Here is a 20596-nt window from a genome sequence, read left to right on the forward strand (position 1 = left end):
TTGAAGGCGACGACCGAATGAACAGTAAGGGAAATAAACAACACAGTAAATATTGTTTGATGTGATTTTTAATAAGCTGAATATATTTCAAAGCAAAGGTTTCGATTTGTGTGATTTGGCAAGTTTATAATAGTTGTTTTCTGCCAGTTTTAAACTAAGGCAGTGAGACAAGGGTTTTTATTGTGAAAATTATTCTAAAGCCGTTGTTGCTCAACAACTATGAAACACTCAACGCCAACAAATGGATTAGGGCAGAGAATGGAGTGGAAGGAATTATCATTGTTGTAGTGAAAACGAAATGTAGGTTGGCAGTGCCTGTAACCAGGGGATTAGATGGTTAATGAATGAAAGAAATTCTTTGGTAGCAAATTAGAAAAGATCAAAAAGAGGACGATGTAATGAAAGGTGTGTACATGACACGAGGAAACGTGCATGGGGAACAGCGTATAGTTGAAAACCGTAATGTATGGAGAAGTATCATACATAAGCTTCCGCAAGGGGGCGAGAAGAGGGAATTGTCCCCCTGCCCTACCCCCTTCTGGACTCTGGAACACTCACTTTTTATTCATTACAGAATTCTCAAACACTTCTACAAGTGATTTCCTGTAAACGTCTCGTTTAGTCAAATGTTGCATTACGTAGTGGTTTGCTGTGAGACAGTACTGTCACTTAACCAGTCACTGTATAACTTGTGACAATTATATAAAAAAATAACAATTTTCGAGTCTTGCTCCTCCTGGATAAATTTCTGTGGATGGCTATGCCTATATATGGATGTCATATGGGTGACGACGAAGGCGACGATGATGGCGACGATGTTGAAACGAGTCTGGATATTACAAGTGGAGATTAAAAAGTTTCCGTTTCAGGGAGTTGTCGCTACGCATAAGTAACCTAGTGCGATTCCCTCGCGGGTATACAAGCCACGACAAGTAGAAGAGGAGTTAGTGTGGCATCGTGTCTTTCCGAGGTGCTTGCGGTAAATGCGGAAACGTGAACCGTGGCGACATTATTACCAAATGCGTTCCAACACGACCAACGTGATAACGCACGTCCGCAAGTAGCAAATGTCGTAACGCAGACGTTAATCAGACTCAAGTGGGAGACACACTCGAGTACCCGCGCTACAGTCCTGATCTCTCTCCATGCGACTATCACGTCTCAGGTCCCTTAAAAAAGGCCTTGCAAGGTCGTCGATTCCTGTCAGATGAGGATGTGCAACAGGCAGTTATTGACTTCTTCACCATGCAACAGGAGGATGTGTTCAGTTTTTGACGGGCTATCCAATGGACCATTTGATCACTAAATCCGAGGGTGGTGTGATGGACAATTTCCCTTGCTAGCTCCCCTGCGGGCGTCTCCCACAGGGAGAATGTAGATAAAATTAGACAGCATAGATGCTCGTAAAAAGTCATTATTCCCACGCTTCTGCCGTGAATGAAGGGGAAGGGGCCTTAACGTCTGGTCGCAGGAAAACTTAGCACGTTCTTTGTAGTGATTTGCGAAGTTTATGTACACGCAGGCACAGAGAAAGTGATACAACACACGAATAAACTCACCAAAAGAGTATTTGTTGAATAATGACTCGCCCCCAGTAATCGGTTCACTCAACTGTCAATCATAGTTATTTTTATTGAAGAATAGTGTTTAGTTTTCAGGGGAGAGTTTCCCATACCATTCTACATCCGAAACAGGCGAGCTGTCGTTCTTCAGAAACGAGATGTAGTGCATATTGGGACAGTATCAAGGGGTATCCCACGTGGAAATGATGTGAGGAGAAGGCTCATACCAGTTTATTCGTTAGAAAATCTGAGACTATATCACTTAGTGGTAGTAATTTGGATAATAATTTGCATAGGCTGATAGGATAATAGGGAAGGATATGAAATCGGTATTTTTTTAAATGAAAGAATGGTGTTGAAGAATGAGCGTTTCCTACGTCACAGAACATTGATGCTCCTCGCTATTCAGATATCAGTAGAAGCTAGTCACTTAACAAGAAATTGACGTAATCGAAATGTCCGATAAGACAACACAGTAGGCAGACAGAGAAGAATTCGCCACTGTTCCGTATTATTTAGCTACCAGCAGCGAAGCTGATTCTGGTGGTGATACGCTTTTGGATTAAAATACAAGGAAAATATTCTTCTATTCAATCTGCGAACACCCACGCTATTTACTGTGAGAGAATGGGTGATATCCACACCACACAGCATTCCATCTGCTACGGGAGAGATGTAGAAAATTCATAATACAGGTCTCTCTGTCTCTCTCTCTCTATCTCTCTCTCTCTCTCTCTCTCTCTCTCTCTCTCTCTCTCTCTTCTCTCTCTTTCTCCCCGTCTGTCTGAACCAGAATTTCACTGACAACATTCCGGAAGTGTTTCAGTGATATTTTCTGAGTATTTTGGTACAACAGGCAACGGCCTTGCCGCAGTGGATAGACCAGTTCCCGTGCGATCACCGAAGTTAAGCGCTTTCGGGTGTGGTCGGCACTTGGATAGGTGACCATCCAGGCCGCCATGCGCTGTTGCTGTTACCATTTTTCGGGGTGCACTCAGCCTCGTGATGCCAATTGAGGAGCTACTCGACCCAATAGTAGCGGCTTCGGTCAAGAATACAATCATAACGACCGGGAGAGCGATGTGCTGACCCCATGCCCCTCCTATCCGCATCCTCCTCGGACGATGAAACGGCGGTCGGATGGTCCCGATGGGCCACTTGTGGCCTGTAGACGGAGTGGTTGGTACAACAGATCCATTGTCTCCAATAGCCCGTTATAGAGTAGTTGCATTCCATTGTCTCTTCACAGCGCTGAAAATACCTGCACAACAGTCCAAATGTCTACACATGCTCTGTGTGTCATGGTTGGAAACGTGTTCCGTTCACTGACAGTTGTTAGTGTTTGCAACAATAATGCCTTCTTTACTCTTCGTCCTCAAGCTTGCACTCAGTACGGCTCCATTCCGTCTCGGGATTATTTTTCCGGCAGAATGCTGCACAGCAGTATGGATAGGTTTAGCGATGAAGAGTGGGCTGATATGCACTTCCTGTATGGGGTCACTAAAAGGAGGGAATAGCGGCAAAACGACGCCCTGTTGAGCTGTACCCGCAGCTCCTCGAAGCACGTAACATTGCTTCTGCATCTGTTACGTAGGTGCATACGACAACCCGGATCCTTCTATGTTACAACGATTGCACGTTACAAGCTTTTCCACTGTTGCTGATGTTTTTTTTCACACGAGGAATAGTAATTAGCATTAGAAACCGAATAAATCATAGCCTTATCATTACTTGGTAGCGATACATCAGATCATGTGTACCTCATACTAAAATCCTCAGGGAATATCCTTGAAAATGGGTCAAGATTTTGCCTATGTTTAAAGACCGTAGGTGTTGGCAAAAAATTAAGCTATAGACAAATTAAATTTTATTAAAATCACGTTTCTACAAAGTTGTGACATGTGTCCAAGCAGAAAACCATGAGCCGCATTATGCATCTGGCATTTTGGTCCAAAAGCATCTGTTTCATTTCATGAACTTAGTTTTTGATTCAGATTATCACCTCAGCCAAGGGAGCCCATGCAAGGGCGGCCTCTTCCAAAATATTAAAAATACTTCATACCCAAGGTTTAGGACCCCCACCCTCACCCCGTCCTGCAAACTTCTGTGTGGGCGCCCTTCATCACAGCCTGGTGGCATTTGCAGGAACATGCACAACAGTCTTGACACATCACAAAGAAAAAAAAAAAAAAGAACTAATAGAGCATGACAACGCACGATCGCGTTGCTCATGCAATTGGTCCTGTTCCCCAAAGTGGTCAATAAAATTAACTTTGATCGCACATCGACACAACATAAATAATGACAATCAGAGGAGTCAGAAACAGTAAGCGCTACTGTACAACAGCTCTCCGTAACTGTTGTATTCTGAAACTGACGGCATGTCACTGGTAGGAAGTAAAGGTCCTAGAAGTCAATTACTAATCATTTGTGCCAAAATGTACACTGGAAACGTTTGCTGGTGAGGTCTTCCAGCAATAGCATTTTAATTTCCATTGTTTGACATGATCACTCGGACAGTTTGCACTCGTAAAGCAGGCCCCATTCCTGAATAACGCGCAAGTGCTCCTGTGTGTGTGTGTGTGTGTGTGTGTGTGTGTGTGTGTGTGTGCGTCCAGACGATTATGTGGTGTGTTCGCCACGCTTTTCGCAACCAGCATGCATCGGGAATATCTTGTATCTCAAGAAGGACCGCCGGATCGATCCACATAATTACAGACCTACGTCACTGATGTCACTGGGAAACGAGAATCCCCTGTATAAAAATCAACATGGCTTCCGTAAACAGGCCTTGCGAAATACAGTTCGCCCAGTTCGTTTATGAAATGCAGGGCACTGTAGACAAAGGCGCTCGGCTGATTCAGCATTTCTCGACTTCCGGAAGGGATTCGATAGAGTTTCGCGTCGTCGTTTAGGAAATATAGTGCGACCTCACCCAGTACCTGACCAGTTTTGTGTCTGGACTGCAGAACTCAACGAGTTCTTTCTAACGGGACGAAATCGACAGATCGCACCACGGCAAGAACAGTGATACGACTCAAAAATGCAATACTTGAGGAAGAGATCAGAACTACACGACCATATTACCTTTGCACAAAACGTAATTGAATTTACGGCCAAAAATAGTAATCTGAAATTAAAAGTAGCTGATACCATTTCAACGTAAGTTAAGTAGAATTCCTTAGCCCGACTATTCTCGGGTATTGCATTTTTGAGTTGTCGTTGTTCACGTCGGGGTGCGATAAGTAAACGAATTTCGGGAGTACCCGAAGAGAGTGCTATGGTGCATTTATTGTTAAAAAATACGCAAATGGCCTAGTGGAAAACATCAAAAGTTCCAAGAGACTATTCGCAAACGATACTGTTGTCCATATCACTATTGCATAAGACCTGGGAGACTTGATGACTGGTACAGGGACGGACCCTGAACTTAAATAAATTCAATGCATTGCGCAGAAATAAGCGAAGAACTCCATTGTTGCTTCAGACGCGTTTTTGATGGAAAAGCATTGGAAACGATAACAACCTTAAATTATCAAGGAATAACCGATCCCACCAACCTAGATTAACCATATAAAACTATCTGCAGGAAAGGCAGATACCAAGTTGGGATACATAGAAAGAATGTGAAGGAAGTAAAATTCAACCATGAAAGAAGTGGCTTAGAAAACACTTGCTCGACCGTTTCTTGAGTAGCTCACCAATCTGGGACCCTTAAGAGAGCGTTATGGAGATGATCAACAAACTCCAATGGCAGTCGGTACGATGGAACCCATATTTCTAGATTTTTCAGAGGGCTTTTGAAACTGTTCCACACAAAGGGCTTTTAATCAAATCACATGGCTGTGGAATATCGTCGGAGTCGTGCGACGGGATGTTTGATTTCCTGTCAGAAACGTCGAAGTTATAAGTAACTGACGGAAAGCCATCGAGTGAAACAGAAGAGGTATCTGGCCTTCCCCAAGGAAGTGTTACACGCCCTCTGATGTTTCTTTTATATATACTCCTGGAAATGGAAAAAAGAACACATTGACACCGGTGTGTCAGACCCACCATACTCGCTCCGGACACTGCGAGAGGGCTGCACAAGCAATGATCACACGCACGGCACAGCGGACACACCAGGAACCGCGGTGTTGGCCGTCGAATGGCGCTAGCTGCGCAGCATTTGTGCACCGCCGCCGTCAGTGTCAGCCAGTTTGCCGTGGCATACGGAGCTCCATCGCAGTCTTTAACACTGGTAGCATGCCGCGACAGCGTGGACGTGAACCGTATGTGCAGTTGACGGACTTTGAGCGAGGGCGTATAGTGGGCATGCGGGAGGCCGGGTGGACGTACCGCCGAATTGCTCAACACGTGGGGCGTGAGGTCTCCACAGTACATCGATGTTGTCGCCAGTGGTCGGCGGAAGGTGCACGTGCCCGTCGACCTGGGACCGGACCGCAGCGACGCACGGATGCACGCCAAGACCGTAGGATCCTACGCAGTGCCGTAGGGGACTGCACCGCCACTTCCCAGCAAATTAAGGACACTGTTGCTCCTGGGGTATCGGCGAGGACCATTCGCAACCGTCTCCATGAAGCTGGGCTACGGTCCCGCACACCGTTAGGCCGTCTTCCGCTCACGCCCCAACATCGTGCAGCCCGCCTCCAGTGGTGTCGCGACAGGCGTGAATGGAGGGACGAATGGAGACGTGTCGCCTTCAGCGATGAGAGTCGCTTCTGCCTTGGTGCCAATGATGGTCGTATGCGTGTTTGGCGGCGTGCAGGTGAGCGCCACAATCAGGACTGCATACGACCGAGGCACACAGGGCCAACACCCGGCATCATGGTGTGGGGAGCGATCTCCTACACTGGCCGTACACCACTGGTGATCGTCGAGGGGACACTGAATAGTGCACGGTACATCCAAACCGTCATCGAACCCATCGTTCTACCATTCCTAGACCCGCAAGGGAACTTGCTGTTCCAACAGGACAATGCACGTCCGCATGTATCCCGTGCCACCCAACGTGCTCTAGAAGGTGTAAGTCAACTACCCTGGCCAGCAAGATCTACGGATCTGTCCCCCATTGAGCATGTTTGGGACTGGATGAAGCGTCGTCTCACGCGGTCTGCACGTCCAGCACGAACGCTGGTCCACCTGAGGCGCCAGGTGGAAATGGGATGGCAAGCCGTTCCACAGGACTACATCCAGCATCTCTACGATCGTCTCCATGGGAGAATAGCAGCCTGCATTGCTGCGAAAGGTGGATATACACTGTACTAGTGCCGACATTGTGAATGCTCTGTTGCCTGTGTCTATGTGCCTGTGGTTCTGTCAGTGTGATCATGTGATGTATCTGACCCCAGGAATGTGTCAATAAAGTTTCCCGTTCCTGGGACAATGAATTCACGGTGTTCTTATTTCAATTTCCAGGAGTGTATATATATATATATATATATATATATATATATATATATATATATATAAAAGAGATTTGGGAAACAATATGAAGAGCCCTCTTAGACTGTCTGCAGATGATGCTGTAATTTACTGTCTAGTAAAGCCATCAGGAGATCAAAATGAATTGCAACATGATTTAAACAAAGCTGTTATATGGCGTGAAAAGTTGCAATTGATTCTAAACAAACCTAACATAAGACCAGCCAAATGACTATGAAAAGGAATCTTTAAATTTCGATTACACGATAAATCATAAATTTATAGGTTATCGATTCAAATGGATATGTAGAGATTGCAATTACGAATAATTTAAACTGGAACCATGAAACAGAAAATTTGCGGGGAAGTCGAACCAAAGACTGCGGTTTACTGGCAGAATTGAACAAGTACACGAAAGATACTGCTTACACAACGCTTATCCGTCCTCTTCTGGAGTACTGCTGCATGGTATGGGTTCTTTACCTGGTATAATTGACGGGGACATCCAAAAAGTTTAGAGAAGGCCAAATCGTTTTGCATTATCGAGCAAAAGGGGTGAGCACGATACGCGAGTCGGGGGTGGCAATCGTTAAAACAAAGACTTTTTCATTGCAGCTTTCTTCTTTGAATGCGAAAATATTTTGTTTACTCCCACTTACATAGCGGAAAACGACTATCAGTAAAAACATAACTCGCACGGAAAGGTTTATGTTTAGTTTTTCCTGCTTACTATTAGATAGTGGAACCATAGAAAAACAGTGTGAAGGTGGTTCGATGAACTCTCTTCCAAGCACTTAAATGTGAATTGCGGAGTAATGTAGACGTAGATGTAGATGTAGAGGCGTTGTGTATCACGGAGGGATTTTTCTTGAGATTCCGAGAGCATACATTTGAAGCATAGTCGGACAACTTTACTTCCTGTTAATGGATGTATCCCGAATGGCCACGACGAGCAAATCGGAGCTCACACGGAGATTTATTGACAGTTGCTCTTCCCAGCCCCATTCGTGAACGGAACATGAATTGGAGAAAAGTATAGTGGTATCAGATGTACCCTCCAGGCACACCCTGAGGCCTGCGGAATATAGATGCAGCTGCAGTTATTTCCAGCAGCTGATGCTATTATGCCTATAATTACATCAGTGAGGTCAAAGAAGTCGTAGCTTTTGTTGCATCCAAAACAAAACACGCAAACAATTGATAAGGCGCACAGAAGTTACAGAAGCAGAACAAAAATTAAGAAAGAGTCGACTGGTGCGCTGCCTGCGTTGTCTCACTTGTGCACATAATTCAGAAACAAAGGTTTAAAAATGAAGTGCATCTTAAAAGAAAACATCCGCTGTACGTAAGCTACTGTTTCCTCAAGGCGGCCTGCAGGGTCCTAACGAAGGGTGGAAAATTAGGGCCATTGTTATGCCAGACTGAAACTTTTTTTTCTTCAGTAAGTGACCGGCTGCGAGTAAAGAAATGTGGGGTCGATTTCAGCGTCCTGTCGCCATTCATGTCATTACAGAAGGTGTACTGTTCCGTCTGGAGAAGAAGGTGAATTAGTCCGTGATCTCGTTCAAGGAAGGTTGTACGTTGCAAGTTGTTTTCTTTTGGTGTATTTCATACAGTTGCAGGTGGACATGGTAACGGGTGGATTACTGTTGCTGTGGTGAGGAGCATATCTCTATCAGCGGCTGGTCTTGAGAGTTTTAATGAAAGAGATGTTCTTGTATATAAGACACTTCACATTTCTGAGTTTGCCAATAAGAGATATGGGGAATCTACTACTTATCGAGCTGATGCTTATCTGATGATTATCACTAGGGTGGAAGACGGTCAGTGCCTTCATAGAAGCCGGCCGGAGTGGCCGTGCGGTTCTAGGCGCTTCAGTCTAGAACCGCGCGACCGCTGCGCTCGCAGGTTCGAATCCTGCTTCGGGCATGGATGTGTGTGATGTCCTTAGGTTAGTTAGGTTTAAATAGTTCTAAGTTCTAGGGGACTGATGACCTCAGCAATTAATCCCATAGTGCTCAGAGCCATTTGAACCTTCATAGAAAAATTTCTGCGGTTGCCTACGAGGGTGGGCCATAAGTTGGTCAATTAAGAAAAGAAATCTGCCAGAGCTGACGACCCCCAGTTCTCTCAAAACGCCGAAGATTGTCTGCATCTCCCGTCCAGATCACACTACTTTCCCGCTCGCGCCGAAGACTTCGCTAAGAAACGATGAAGTTTATGGGTTTCTATTAACTGTTAACGAGATAAAATCGTGGAACTGAACCCCCCAATACCTCATAAGAGGTCTTAGAAAGAAGCTGCCTAATCTTTCGTTTCAATAGAAAAATCGTCGAGCGACGGTAGTCGAAATATTGCGTAGAGATGTGAATACAAAGTTGAATGAAGTGGCCACTGGATGCCTTGCTCTTCAGCTGCATGTTCCAAGCGCGTTAATCACAAGTCGTGTCGCGTACGTCAGCGGAACACCTTGACTACAGAGAAGCGAATATCCGCTTGGAATCTTCTGCAGCACCAGCAGCACCACCACCACCACCACCACCACAATTACAGCCGTGCCAGGCCCGAAGGACGGCTGTCTAGTGCTGCCGGCATCTTCCTGAAACAACTACACAAGATTTCGCAGTCTGTGGTTGTAAACTGTTACGCACGCAAAAACTGAGAAAATGAATGAAGACTAAAATCACTCTAGGTAAAGATTTGATACGGAATTACAATCAGGGCCGAGCTTGTATGAGTAATAGATGTATCGGATATGGCAGAAGACCATAGTTGGTGCTAGTAACATGAAATTCGCTATGAGACACAAATGCGATCAGTTATAGAGTGTTGTTCAAGTTTTTGGAGATGTTACCCAACAAGCATGACAACAACCATCGAATTCAGAAGGACGCTATATGATCGTAAAGCTCATACGAAATTGTAACTGAGAACAGGAAACTTGGAATATTTGGAAGAAAGCGACGTAGTTTTCGCGTAACCCCGTTGGATAATTTTTGTAAACCTGTATTAGAGGAAAAGTGTGCGGCTTTGCCACTGTGTAGATTTTATCACGCGTAGGGATTTTGCGAACATGATAAGAGATATCAAGCGGTCTACGATCAGACAGTCACATTTCCTTGAAAAAATGTCTCTTTACCGTATTGTGCAACGGTTTGCTGCTTGTAAACGTAGAATTGTCTGTCTGCGGCAAAGCTGTGCATACATTGTGAAACGTCCCCTCAGAAAAATCAGTGAATTACTGTGCCGGTAAACCCCTTACGTTATTTGATTTTAGAACAGCTGAGCAAAACTGAACGTACTCAGACATTTCTCTGACCATCACTAAACTGACACACAATATTTTTTGCGTAACGCAATCTGACTTTCAACAATCCCTGCATAAGAATGGCCCTGACTAACAGTTACCTATACCTTTCACGAATCACTTACTCGAACTACTGCAACACGGCGAGCGCCAACACTGCCAGCTAAATAAAAGATTCTAACTACTGAAGTCACTAACGACTGATAGGCATAGTTAGCAAATGAAAGATTTTGATAAAGAACAAACAATGTCTTTACCTTAATAGTGTTCAAAAGTCATAATATATATATCAGTTCATGACATCCAGTCTTACAAATTTACTGTCTCTGATGGACACACGTCCAGATCATCCGCTCTCAAAACTCCGCCATCTCTCTCCCCACATCCACCACTGCTGGCTGCTCACCTCCAACTGCGCAACGCTACGCGCTGCCCAACACTACAATATCGACTATTTCAACAATGCCCATCAGCCACAGACAGCACACAGCACAGCCAGTGATTTTCATACAGAGCACTAGGTGACGTTACCAACATAAAAACCTAAACAGACTACTTACAATTGGTGTGTGTGCCTCGGCGGTTAAGAGGGATTGCAAAGCCTCAGTCGGTGTTAGGATAGTTTTTGGTCACACATCGCACTGACGGTGATTTGTATTTGTGAAAAATGCCAACTTGCACCATGGTTCAGAGTTCACATCAAATTGTCGTCCCCCATATAACAGTCTGGGTAAGTGGTAGGTGAAGGCATACCACCCGCAACAGGGCCTTGCAGAGTACGGAACTGTTTCATCCAAAGCAGTCTTCCGGTAAATGACATCTTCATGTTTTGTAGCCTAACCAGGAGTAACGATCTGAAATGTTGAAGTATAGACACCCAGGAACCAGTGGTAATACAGCGTATAGTATAAGGGGCAGTGAAATAAAAACGAGACGGATGGAAGAAAAGTAAGTAAACTGTTTATTATTTCAAAATGAATCACCATAACTGTAATACATTAATCCCACTGTCAGACAAGACATTCAGTGCCTCCATAGGAAAAATGTTTGCGGTAGCCTAAGAGACGGGACCACGTGTTGCCAAGGTTGTTTAGACTACACTGCAGAAGTTTCGGTGAGAAGCCCTTGGACCTCCTCCGTACAATCCCGACCTCTCGTCATACCATTTCCAGATTTTTGGAGCCCTGAAGAAAGAGATTCGTGGCCGTCGATTTGCTTCGGACGAAGAGGTGCACATCTGAGTACAGTCACCGTTCCGTGGGTAACCGAAGACATTTTTCCGTGGAGGCATTGACCGTCTTGTCACAGTGAGACAAGCGTATTACCAGTTGTGGCGATTACTTGCGAAATAAAAAAAAATTGTTTATTATAATTCTTCATCTATCTCGTTTTGATTAGAGTACTCCATATATATACCCGCCTCTCGCTCCTCATTCAGTCAGAAAACGACAAGCAGTGTGTTGCTTTCGCTCGTTAAGTGGATTCTAATGACACAAAATTGGTGACTCACATTTGAGGCTTCCGGTAACTGGTCATTTAAGACGGGGTCAGTTGTGTTAAGGTGATTATCGACGCGACAGGCGTGTTACCCGCTTACATCAGAACAAGGACACACCGTCATTTACGGGCGCGATTGAAGTTAGTCTAAGTGTTGGGATCTCGCACAGAATTTGTTGATAGAGGAATTTTCCATGCATAAACATATCTCAGTTTAACGTGTAGTTCCCGTAAGAGTTGACGACACCAGGAAGAATTTCTGCCGAAAGCCAGTGAATATTTAAAAATCTGAACAAGCTGGAGATCTCCGAAGATTGTAGGAGGGTACACGGGGTGATTCAGCCTCCCCTACTGATCTCGTTTTATGCAACCGGCAATATAATATCGGGAATAAACCAAGCGCGAGATTTTGATATTCTTTCGTTACTGTTGTTCTACAGAAAATATTAAGAGGAACCTTTTGTTGGAAATTCAATGTAGTTAAATTTTGTACTGGGATACTGTTTCGCTAGGGACCGTACTTTCCGGATTATTGAAAAAATGGTTCAAATGGCTCTGAGCACTATGGGACTTAACTTCTGGGGTCATCAGTCCCCTAGAACTTAGAACTACTGAAACCTAAGTAACCTAAGGACATCACACACATCCATGCCCGAGGCAAGATTCGAACCTGCGACCGTAGCGGTCGCGCGGTTCCAGACTGTAGCGCCTAGAACCGCTCGGTCACTCCGGCCGGCGGTTATTGAAGATAAACGTACAAATTGACCTTCAAATGCATCCCCACTCCACCACAGGTCAGGATTTCTAGTATCTTATTCATGGCACTCCCTCCTACCACTGAACAAAAATTTGCGATTGCTTGAATTATTTCCCACATTCCACCTTTTTTCGTCTTCATTGACTGGCCTTATTACGCGACCGGTTTAATCGGGCACATAAAAGCTATAACTGCTGTCAAGTCTTCGAAGTACACACTCCACAAAAATTTCATGGAATCCAGATACTGATGGCTTCTGTTATTCATGCATCGATGTGTCTGATTTTCTATAGATGTTGTGCATAGGGCCTTAAGATGACATTAATGAGATTCCCAAACTGGTGGTATAAATAAAATAACTTCTGGAAACATGCCGGTGTGCCGTATCTACTATGGATCAACATAAATTCAGATCTACATTTACATCTACATACATACTCCGCAATCAACCATACGGTGCGTGGCGGAGGGTACCTCGTACCACAACTAGCATCTACTCTCCCTGTTCCACTCCCAAACAGAACGGGGGAAAAATGACTGCCTATATGCCTCTGTACGAGCCCTAATCTCTCTTATCTTTGTGGTCTTTCCGTGAAATGTAAGTTGGCGGCAGTAAAATTGTACTGCAGTCAGCCTGAAATGCTGGTTCTCTAAATTTACTCAGTAACGATTCACGAAAAGAACGCCTCCTTTCCTTTAGAGACTCCCACCCGAGTTCCTGAAGCAATTCCGTAACACTCGCGTGATGATCAAACCTACCAGTAACAAATCTAGCAGCCCGCCTCTGAATTGCTTCTATGTCCTCCCTCAATCCGACCTGATGTGGATCCCAAAAGCTCGAGCAGTACTCAAGAATAGGTCGTATTAGTGTTTTATAAGCGGTCTCCTTTACAGATGAACCACATCTTCCCAAAATTCTACCAATGAACAGAAGACGACCATCCGCCTTCCCCACAACTGCCATTACATGCTTGTCCCACTTCATATCGCTCTGCAATGTTATGCCCAAATATTTAATCGACTTGACTGTGTCGAGCGCTGCACTACTAATGGAGTGTTCAAACATTACAGGATTCTTTTTCCTATTCATCTGCATTAAAAAAAAAAAATTAACGAGCGGTCTGGCGCGACCAATAACCACCACAATCAAACTTTAAAGATAAGAATATTTTATCAAAAACAACTCTAATACAGAACTAAACAAGTGAGTTTTTATGCAACACGGGTAACTCTAATACAGAAATAAGCTGTCATTCTTTACACCAATCACAAATCCTGTCCAAGTCATCTTGTATCCTCCTACAGTCACTCAACGACTACACCTTCCCGTACACCACAGGATCATCAGCAAACAGTCGCACATTGCCACCCTATCCAAAAGCTCATTTATGTAGATAGAAAACAACAGCGGACCTACCACACTTCCCGCTGTGTCCGACATTGGATTTTTAACCAAATGAACTCCGCACCAAGTAAACACTGCGTCGAAATAAACATTTTATCGCACTGGCGTCTTAAGGTAAGAAAACAAAGCAGAAAGGAGGGGGGAGGTGCAGGGTTGTGATTAGATAGCGGGAGCGGTTCACTGTTCGGCGCGCCGCAGCCGCGCGCCAGACGCTGGCGTCACCTACTGATGACGCCTCCAGAGCCGAGGCTGTGGGCTGTGGCTGTGGCGTGACTCACGCCCGCTGCAGTAAGGCGTTGGCGCGCACCGGTAGCCGAGTAGCAGCAGCAGAAACTCCTCAGTGAGTGCGTTCCTCCGTCACGTTGCAGACGCAGCCGCAGCCGCCGCCATGTCGCACCAGGTGACCATCACGAGGACCACGACCACGACGACCACGTCGGCCATCCTCATCAACACTGGGTACATGCGCTCCTGGAGCGGCCTGCTCAAGCTGTGCCAGACGGTGAGTACGTCTGTCTTGTCCAGCTCTTGTACTCACTACATTTCCCATGCCACAACCCATGCATTTTTAGTAGCTCAGCGGTTCATTGATAAAGTGTCAAACTACCAAGAGAAAGGTCTCGGTTCGATCCGGGGGCAAGCCTAAGATTTTTGTCTCACTTCTCATTTCTTTCACCTATTGCAATGGGAGAAGCCGAGTTGCAATTTACTTGAAACTGACTAGATACATCAGTGTAAAGGTCGGAGGATAACAACAGCATACCAGCTCTAATATGACCACGCCTAGCAAAGGACTGTGGTGATCACAGACGTACATATTAGGAGTTACATATTGCCCGACTTTATTGTTTAGACGTAGGACGTCCGCAACTGTCAGTGATATTTTAGTACGTCCATCCTTGTAATCGATGGTCCGTAGGACTTGGGCTGTTGACTTACTTAAGAAAATGGCACACGTGCAGCCGTCGTTTTGATGTTATTTTATAAGATAGCAACCAGTTTCGGTGACTCAGTACACCATCTTCAGACCTTAGCTGATGCTGAGGGGGTGAACTCCGCTCTCATACACAGTCCCATCAGTGGCCAACGTATATGAACCGGTTTCCGTAGAATACCTGTTGCAGACACAACATCGCTGCTAAAATATTCTACGGAAGGCAGCTCGTAGAGTTGATCACTGATGGGATTGTGTATAAAAGCGGAGTTCACCAGCTCAGTATCATCAAGGCCTGAAGATGATGTGCTGAGTGGCCAGCAGATGTGGCCGAGCGGTTCTAAGCGCTTCAGTACGGAACCGAGCGACTCCTACGGTCGCAGGTTCGAAACCTGCCTCGGGCATGGATGTGTGTGATGTCCTTAGATTAGTTAGGTTTAAGTAGTTCTAAGTTCTAGGGGACTGATGACCTCAGCTGTTAAGTGCCATAGTGCTCAGAGCCATTTGATGCGTTGAGTCACCAAAACTGGTTGTCATTTACTAAAATAAGTTAAAAACGACGACTGCAAGTTTTTGTTTCTATTACGTGTCAGTAATATAGTGAGTGTGGTTTTTCTCAGTGACTGGAGTGAAGAGGGCCGAAGCTGGCAAATTTCTTGTTGAAAGTGAGTATGGCTGTGTCGGAAAATAAACTGTTTAAAAAACTGTTTGCCCTGAACGTTAGTTAACTGACGCCTCCAGTACGACCGAAATGCAGGTATTTCCAGAAAGTGATATTTTCATTGCATCGCAGCACCAGTCAACACTACAAATTTGGTTATTCAGGCTTTTGACAGCTGGTCACATTAATGTGACTGGATGTGTAGTGTAGTGTAATTGTGGTGTTCTACAGCGAGCCCTGCATGACGCAAGGAGCCTACCAGTCCTGTTTCGTCAATGTTGTGCTGCAGTGTGACGAGGTGCGTCACCTAGCCCTGGGCCCGCTGTTCTGCTGGAGGTCGTCGCTTGTGTGGCTCACGTGCTGTCACCACGTGCAGAGGCGCACGCGTTCTGTTGCCGGCGGCCCCATCATTCATCCCGCGGGTTTTCGCTCGCACGCGTGGAGCTGTAACTGGGACAACAAACAGCGCTCCCTTAATATTTGGCTCGCCTACTTAGTCTTCAGAGGCCCCTCCGGTAATAGCCCGCCCGCATCAGACTTATTTCTGCGGTGCGTGTTTACACCCGCCAGACTGCTGGCTCGCGCCCAGAGCAAACTCCCCCGCGAATGGCGGCCGGACAAGTTGCCCTTCTGTGTGTAACGCGCCGGGGCACACGATACTCATTAAAGCCTGTACTATGGTAAGTGAGTAGGGTTCACCTTACGAGACAAGATTTTTGCATAGATATTGACCGCGTGTACCTGAATGGTGGCAAATCAGACTTACACCCACTCTGTAATAACAACGATACGTCAAATAAGTCCGAAATGCAACTACACGTCAGGACAGACAAAAATCAACACAGAAGATGCTATCAGTTGTTAATAATACGGTCGCCAGCCTAATTAGGCATTAACTGAGTTTCTTCCCTGGACTAGTTGGCAGATATTCGTGCAAAGCAACAAGTAGTAACACTGCATAATATAGTAGAATTTTAGAACCAGAAAATCTACTGAACTGATAGTTTCACGTTCTGTACTAATATGGAAAAACCATAAATACATAACACTACACTATAATGTATACTACAAAACTTCGTACTGTCTATTGATCTGATTAAAATCGGGCATAGGTTATCCTAGAAATAGCACTTTCGAATCACACACACAATGTCAATTTTGATAATGGTAAAACACTGATAAATTTTGGCTTTTATATTGACTTTAACTTTGCTGGTCAAATCAGTTTAAAACACTTCAGAATTCAAATGAATAAAAGGGGGGGGGTGGACCCTGAAACTGTTATGATCACTGTATTTAAAAAAAATTTGATTACTGAATTCATTATGCGCTCAAGATTTCCAGTATATGAGTTACTACTCTTTTTATCTTATTTCCTGCTTATTTAAATACCTTTTTATCTGTCTCGAAATAATTAAACTTCAATACTAAATCAATATTAAAGTTATCTTCCAACTTTGTCAGACCTTCGTTATTCATTTACTGGTTCATTAACAAAACGGTTCTTTAAACACCATTCTAACATAGTTAGGTCTGCAAGTAATTATTATTAACACAAAATTTAATTTTTCATTTCGGGACACTCGGATTGCACAACATTCGGAAAGGACCCTATCTAGTTTAGTTGTGAAGATAATTAAATGATAGGAAAGTTCTGGTAAAATTTAAGTTGTTATTGAACAGTATGGAACAAAAGTAACACTGGTCCATACGAATACAGTACTAAAAGTTTCAACCTGTTTGTATCGATGCGGCGGTTGGCAGGCGGCGAGATGGCGAGGCACAGAGCACACATACAACCACAGCTATGGCTCTTGACGTACCGGCACTTTATTTCTTCATAGCGTCGCAATACTTTTCCGTTTAGTGCCTATGTAATTTTGCCACGCTTTATGGGCGTTGGAACGGCATACCCGAGGCTCAATGAAACTACGTCTTCCAGGAGAGCCTCCTCGATCCAGAACGTGTTGCTCAGACCAATGCCAAACTCCAACTACTACTGCTGAGCCCGTTGTGCCGTACAGTTCCCGCGTGCATTTTCCCGCGCTCGCCTGCCATCCACCTTTTACCGCTCCCTTACAGACAGGGTATTCACCCGAGGTTTTGCATTCTACTTATCCTAACACATTGCCTACGTATGGACCAGACGCACAGCTACAATTTTAAACATCTTGCAACAGTTTCAACATTTGTTACATTTCAATTCTGTTACAATACTGCTTGACATTTGACATAAACATTAATATTAACATTGAAACTTGTTTACAGTTTTCTTAACACAATGACATGAAACAAAAAAAAAATGAAATCAGAACATCAATCACACTAGTTTATCGAAAAATCAGATGGAAAAAAAATTAGTATTTATATGTACGATAGTACAACGTCGTTGTTGTTACATGTGCATCGCTTGGCACACAGGCGCGACTGAGAAAAGGTGCACGGAACAACACCTCACAATAAAGATGCAGCTACAGAGCGTGAAATACTTTTATGCACGTTCTGCATCGCAATGCTGCATCTTTAGTATTTCGATGCTGTGTGAGCACTAGTGGCCACTACTAGTCAAAGTTTTAATTATCATCCCAAAAACGTAATTAACTCTATTTTTAGTTACATGTCTGCAGTCGTACACATTCCCGCCTCACATTACTACAGGGTGGGCCAGGAGTCACGGTCGGAAACGTTTAATGTTATTGTATTGAAAGAAGATCAGTAACATCAAACAATTCCACGGTTGTAAAAGAGATTGTATTTAACCGAAAAAATAGTGCAAAAATAGAATAACACAAAAAACGAATGTTCCAACATACTTATATATTTCAAACTCTCTCACTATATCCTAACCATCATTCTCGGCGCAGAGTTGGAGTCGCTGCCAGCGCAGAGTCGGAATCGCTGCCATGTGTGTTTGCTTGCCCGGCACAGGATTTCGAGACTAATCATCCTCAGGTGTTTGTCACCCAGATGTAAATATTTCGGTACCGCGAGCTAAGATACATAGCACACTCGTCTGTCGTCATAACCTTACGGCGACCTGCTGATGCTGGAAAACTCCAAATAACTGTTCGTACGAATCGCGTCGAGTGTTCATAACATCAACACTTAATTGATTGATGCTGCCGGGCCTAAGTGAACGGTAACCTCATTTATTCATCAAACAACACATAGAGGTTCTGAAACTTGTCAGTTTTGCTGGTGAGCGAAGCAATATGCATTTATGCGTTCAGTAGTTTCGCTATCGTTATCTTTTGTCTTCCACTGCGTGGTGCATCTGTAGCAGACCCAGTTGGCCCTTCTTTCCACTTTCCGTAGATTAGCCCCCGTCGGGGCTTCTTTTCTCTAGTTGCATCATATCTATCACGCATTCCTTCCTATCCATGCCCCCATACGATACGAAGAAGACTTTCCTTAGTTGTGAATCTGCTTGCATATGCCATTATAATAAATGTTTACAACAGGGTCACCTTGGTAGCATTCACTGAACCGCAAGCGAAACCACACGATCACATGCCGTTTTTCAGACAGTGACTCCTGCATTGTAATTTGAGTGACCTCTATCAAAAGACAGCCGTACTACGGGCAGGGAGCGTTATGTTCAACCAAGAATACTTTTCTTGAGTGGCATAACCACTAAACGATATCTTAAGTTACTTGAATACCTTCCGACCGTGACTTTGGGCCCACTCTGTATAGTAGCTCGCTACAGGAGTTATAACAAACCCGCAGAGCCCATGAACGATAAAACTGGCTGCGTAATTTCGTTCTGATTCCTCATATATATATTCTCCGAATTTTTATTTGAAAACTCTTAAAGCTTTTTAAAAACGAACTTCATTAACATTCTACTGCTTTATTCTTCATGTCTAGATATTTCATCTTCAACATAGTCACCCTAGCGACGAACACATTTCTCCCAATGAGAGACCCGTTTGTTGATACAGTCGCTGTAGAATTTTTGACTTCGTTCACGGATCCACAACCTCACCTATGCTTGCATTGATTCATCACTATCAAAATGAAGTCCTCGAAGGTGTTCTTTAAGTTTTGCAAACAGATGAAAATCAAACGGGCCAAGTCGGGACTGTATGATGATGATCGATGATAGTGAACCCAAGACGTCTGACTGTTGCATATCTCGCGGTTCTCGGCTGTCATGCTGGAGTGGGTGTGCGACATGTGTGGACGAACTCTTCGAATTCGAAACACGGTTACAGCACGCTGTTCCTCTCACGCAAACATAGCTCCGTTACATACCTCCACGTTAGATGTTTCAGTTCAGAGCCCTCTAGCGGCAGTGCACTGTAAATATGTAGACATGAAGAACAAAGATGTAGTATGTTGATAACGTTTGTTTCATTTAAAAAGCTTGATGATTTTTCACGCACGCCCTCTTTATATACAGGATGAGGCAGCTAAGTCATAACATCCGTTGTACCTCCCCAACCGCAATAGGTACAAAGATGCCGTTTGGACAGTGAATTGCAGGAACAGGGGCTACTTGAATACATCACATTTCATGTTTGTGCTATTTTTTATTACAGAGACAAGAGGTCATCTTTGGTTTTTTTTCAATGGAACCCTATGTTAAATTTTAGCGTAACATGATGGGCTTAAAAAGACGGTTTCAAACATGTGTATATCATAATATTTAGGCGAATAGTTTTCGAGACACAGATATGTTCTCGTATCGTATTCGTCCTTCGAAGCGGCGTTGTCCGATGCGACCTTTCCTGTTGACCAATGAGGAACTTAACAGGGAAATCGTTGTTCTCCTGCTTCTCGATAACGCCGCAAGGTGACACACGAGGCAGCTGGAGAGAAGGGTATAAAAGTGCTGCTGGGGTAATGAGACATCGCATTTCCGTCACAGTTTCTTGGAGCAGACATGTACACCAACGAAGAAAAGTTAGATATGCTTCTAGTGTATGGTGAAAGCAGGAGAAATGCTGTTAGAGCAATAAAGCGATATGGAGAGCTATATCTTGATCGTGAGCGTCCTAGCGCCAGCTTCTTGCACGTATTTGCAAGAAACTACTTGAATCGGGA

At 44.4% G+C, this 20596-nt stretch overlaps 1 protein-coding gene across 1 annotated transcript in view; it reads left to right on the plus strand.

Moving 5' to 3' along the window:
* Positions 1-20596, plus strand: part of LOC124622063 — a 108426-nt gene that overhangs the window by 47604 nt on the left and 40226 nt on the right. Inside the window, exon 2 of the mRNA XM_047147640.1 lies at positions 14321-14454. Within this exon, the coding sequence (XP_047003596.1) occupies positions 14341-14454 (114 nt within the window). The 5' untranslated portion in view covers positions 14321-14340. The remainder of the gene's footprint in view (positions 1-14320; positions 14455-20596) is intronic.

This window comes from Schistocerca americana, chromosome 1 (assembly GCF_021461395.2).
Source record: "Schistocerca americana isolate TAMUIC-IGC-003095 chromosome 1, iqSchAmer2.1, whole genome shotgun sequence".
NCBI lineage: Eukaryota > Metazoa > Arthropoda > Insecta > Orthoptera > Acrididae > Schistocerca > Schistocerca americana.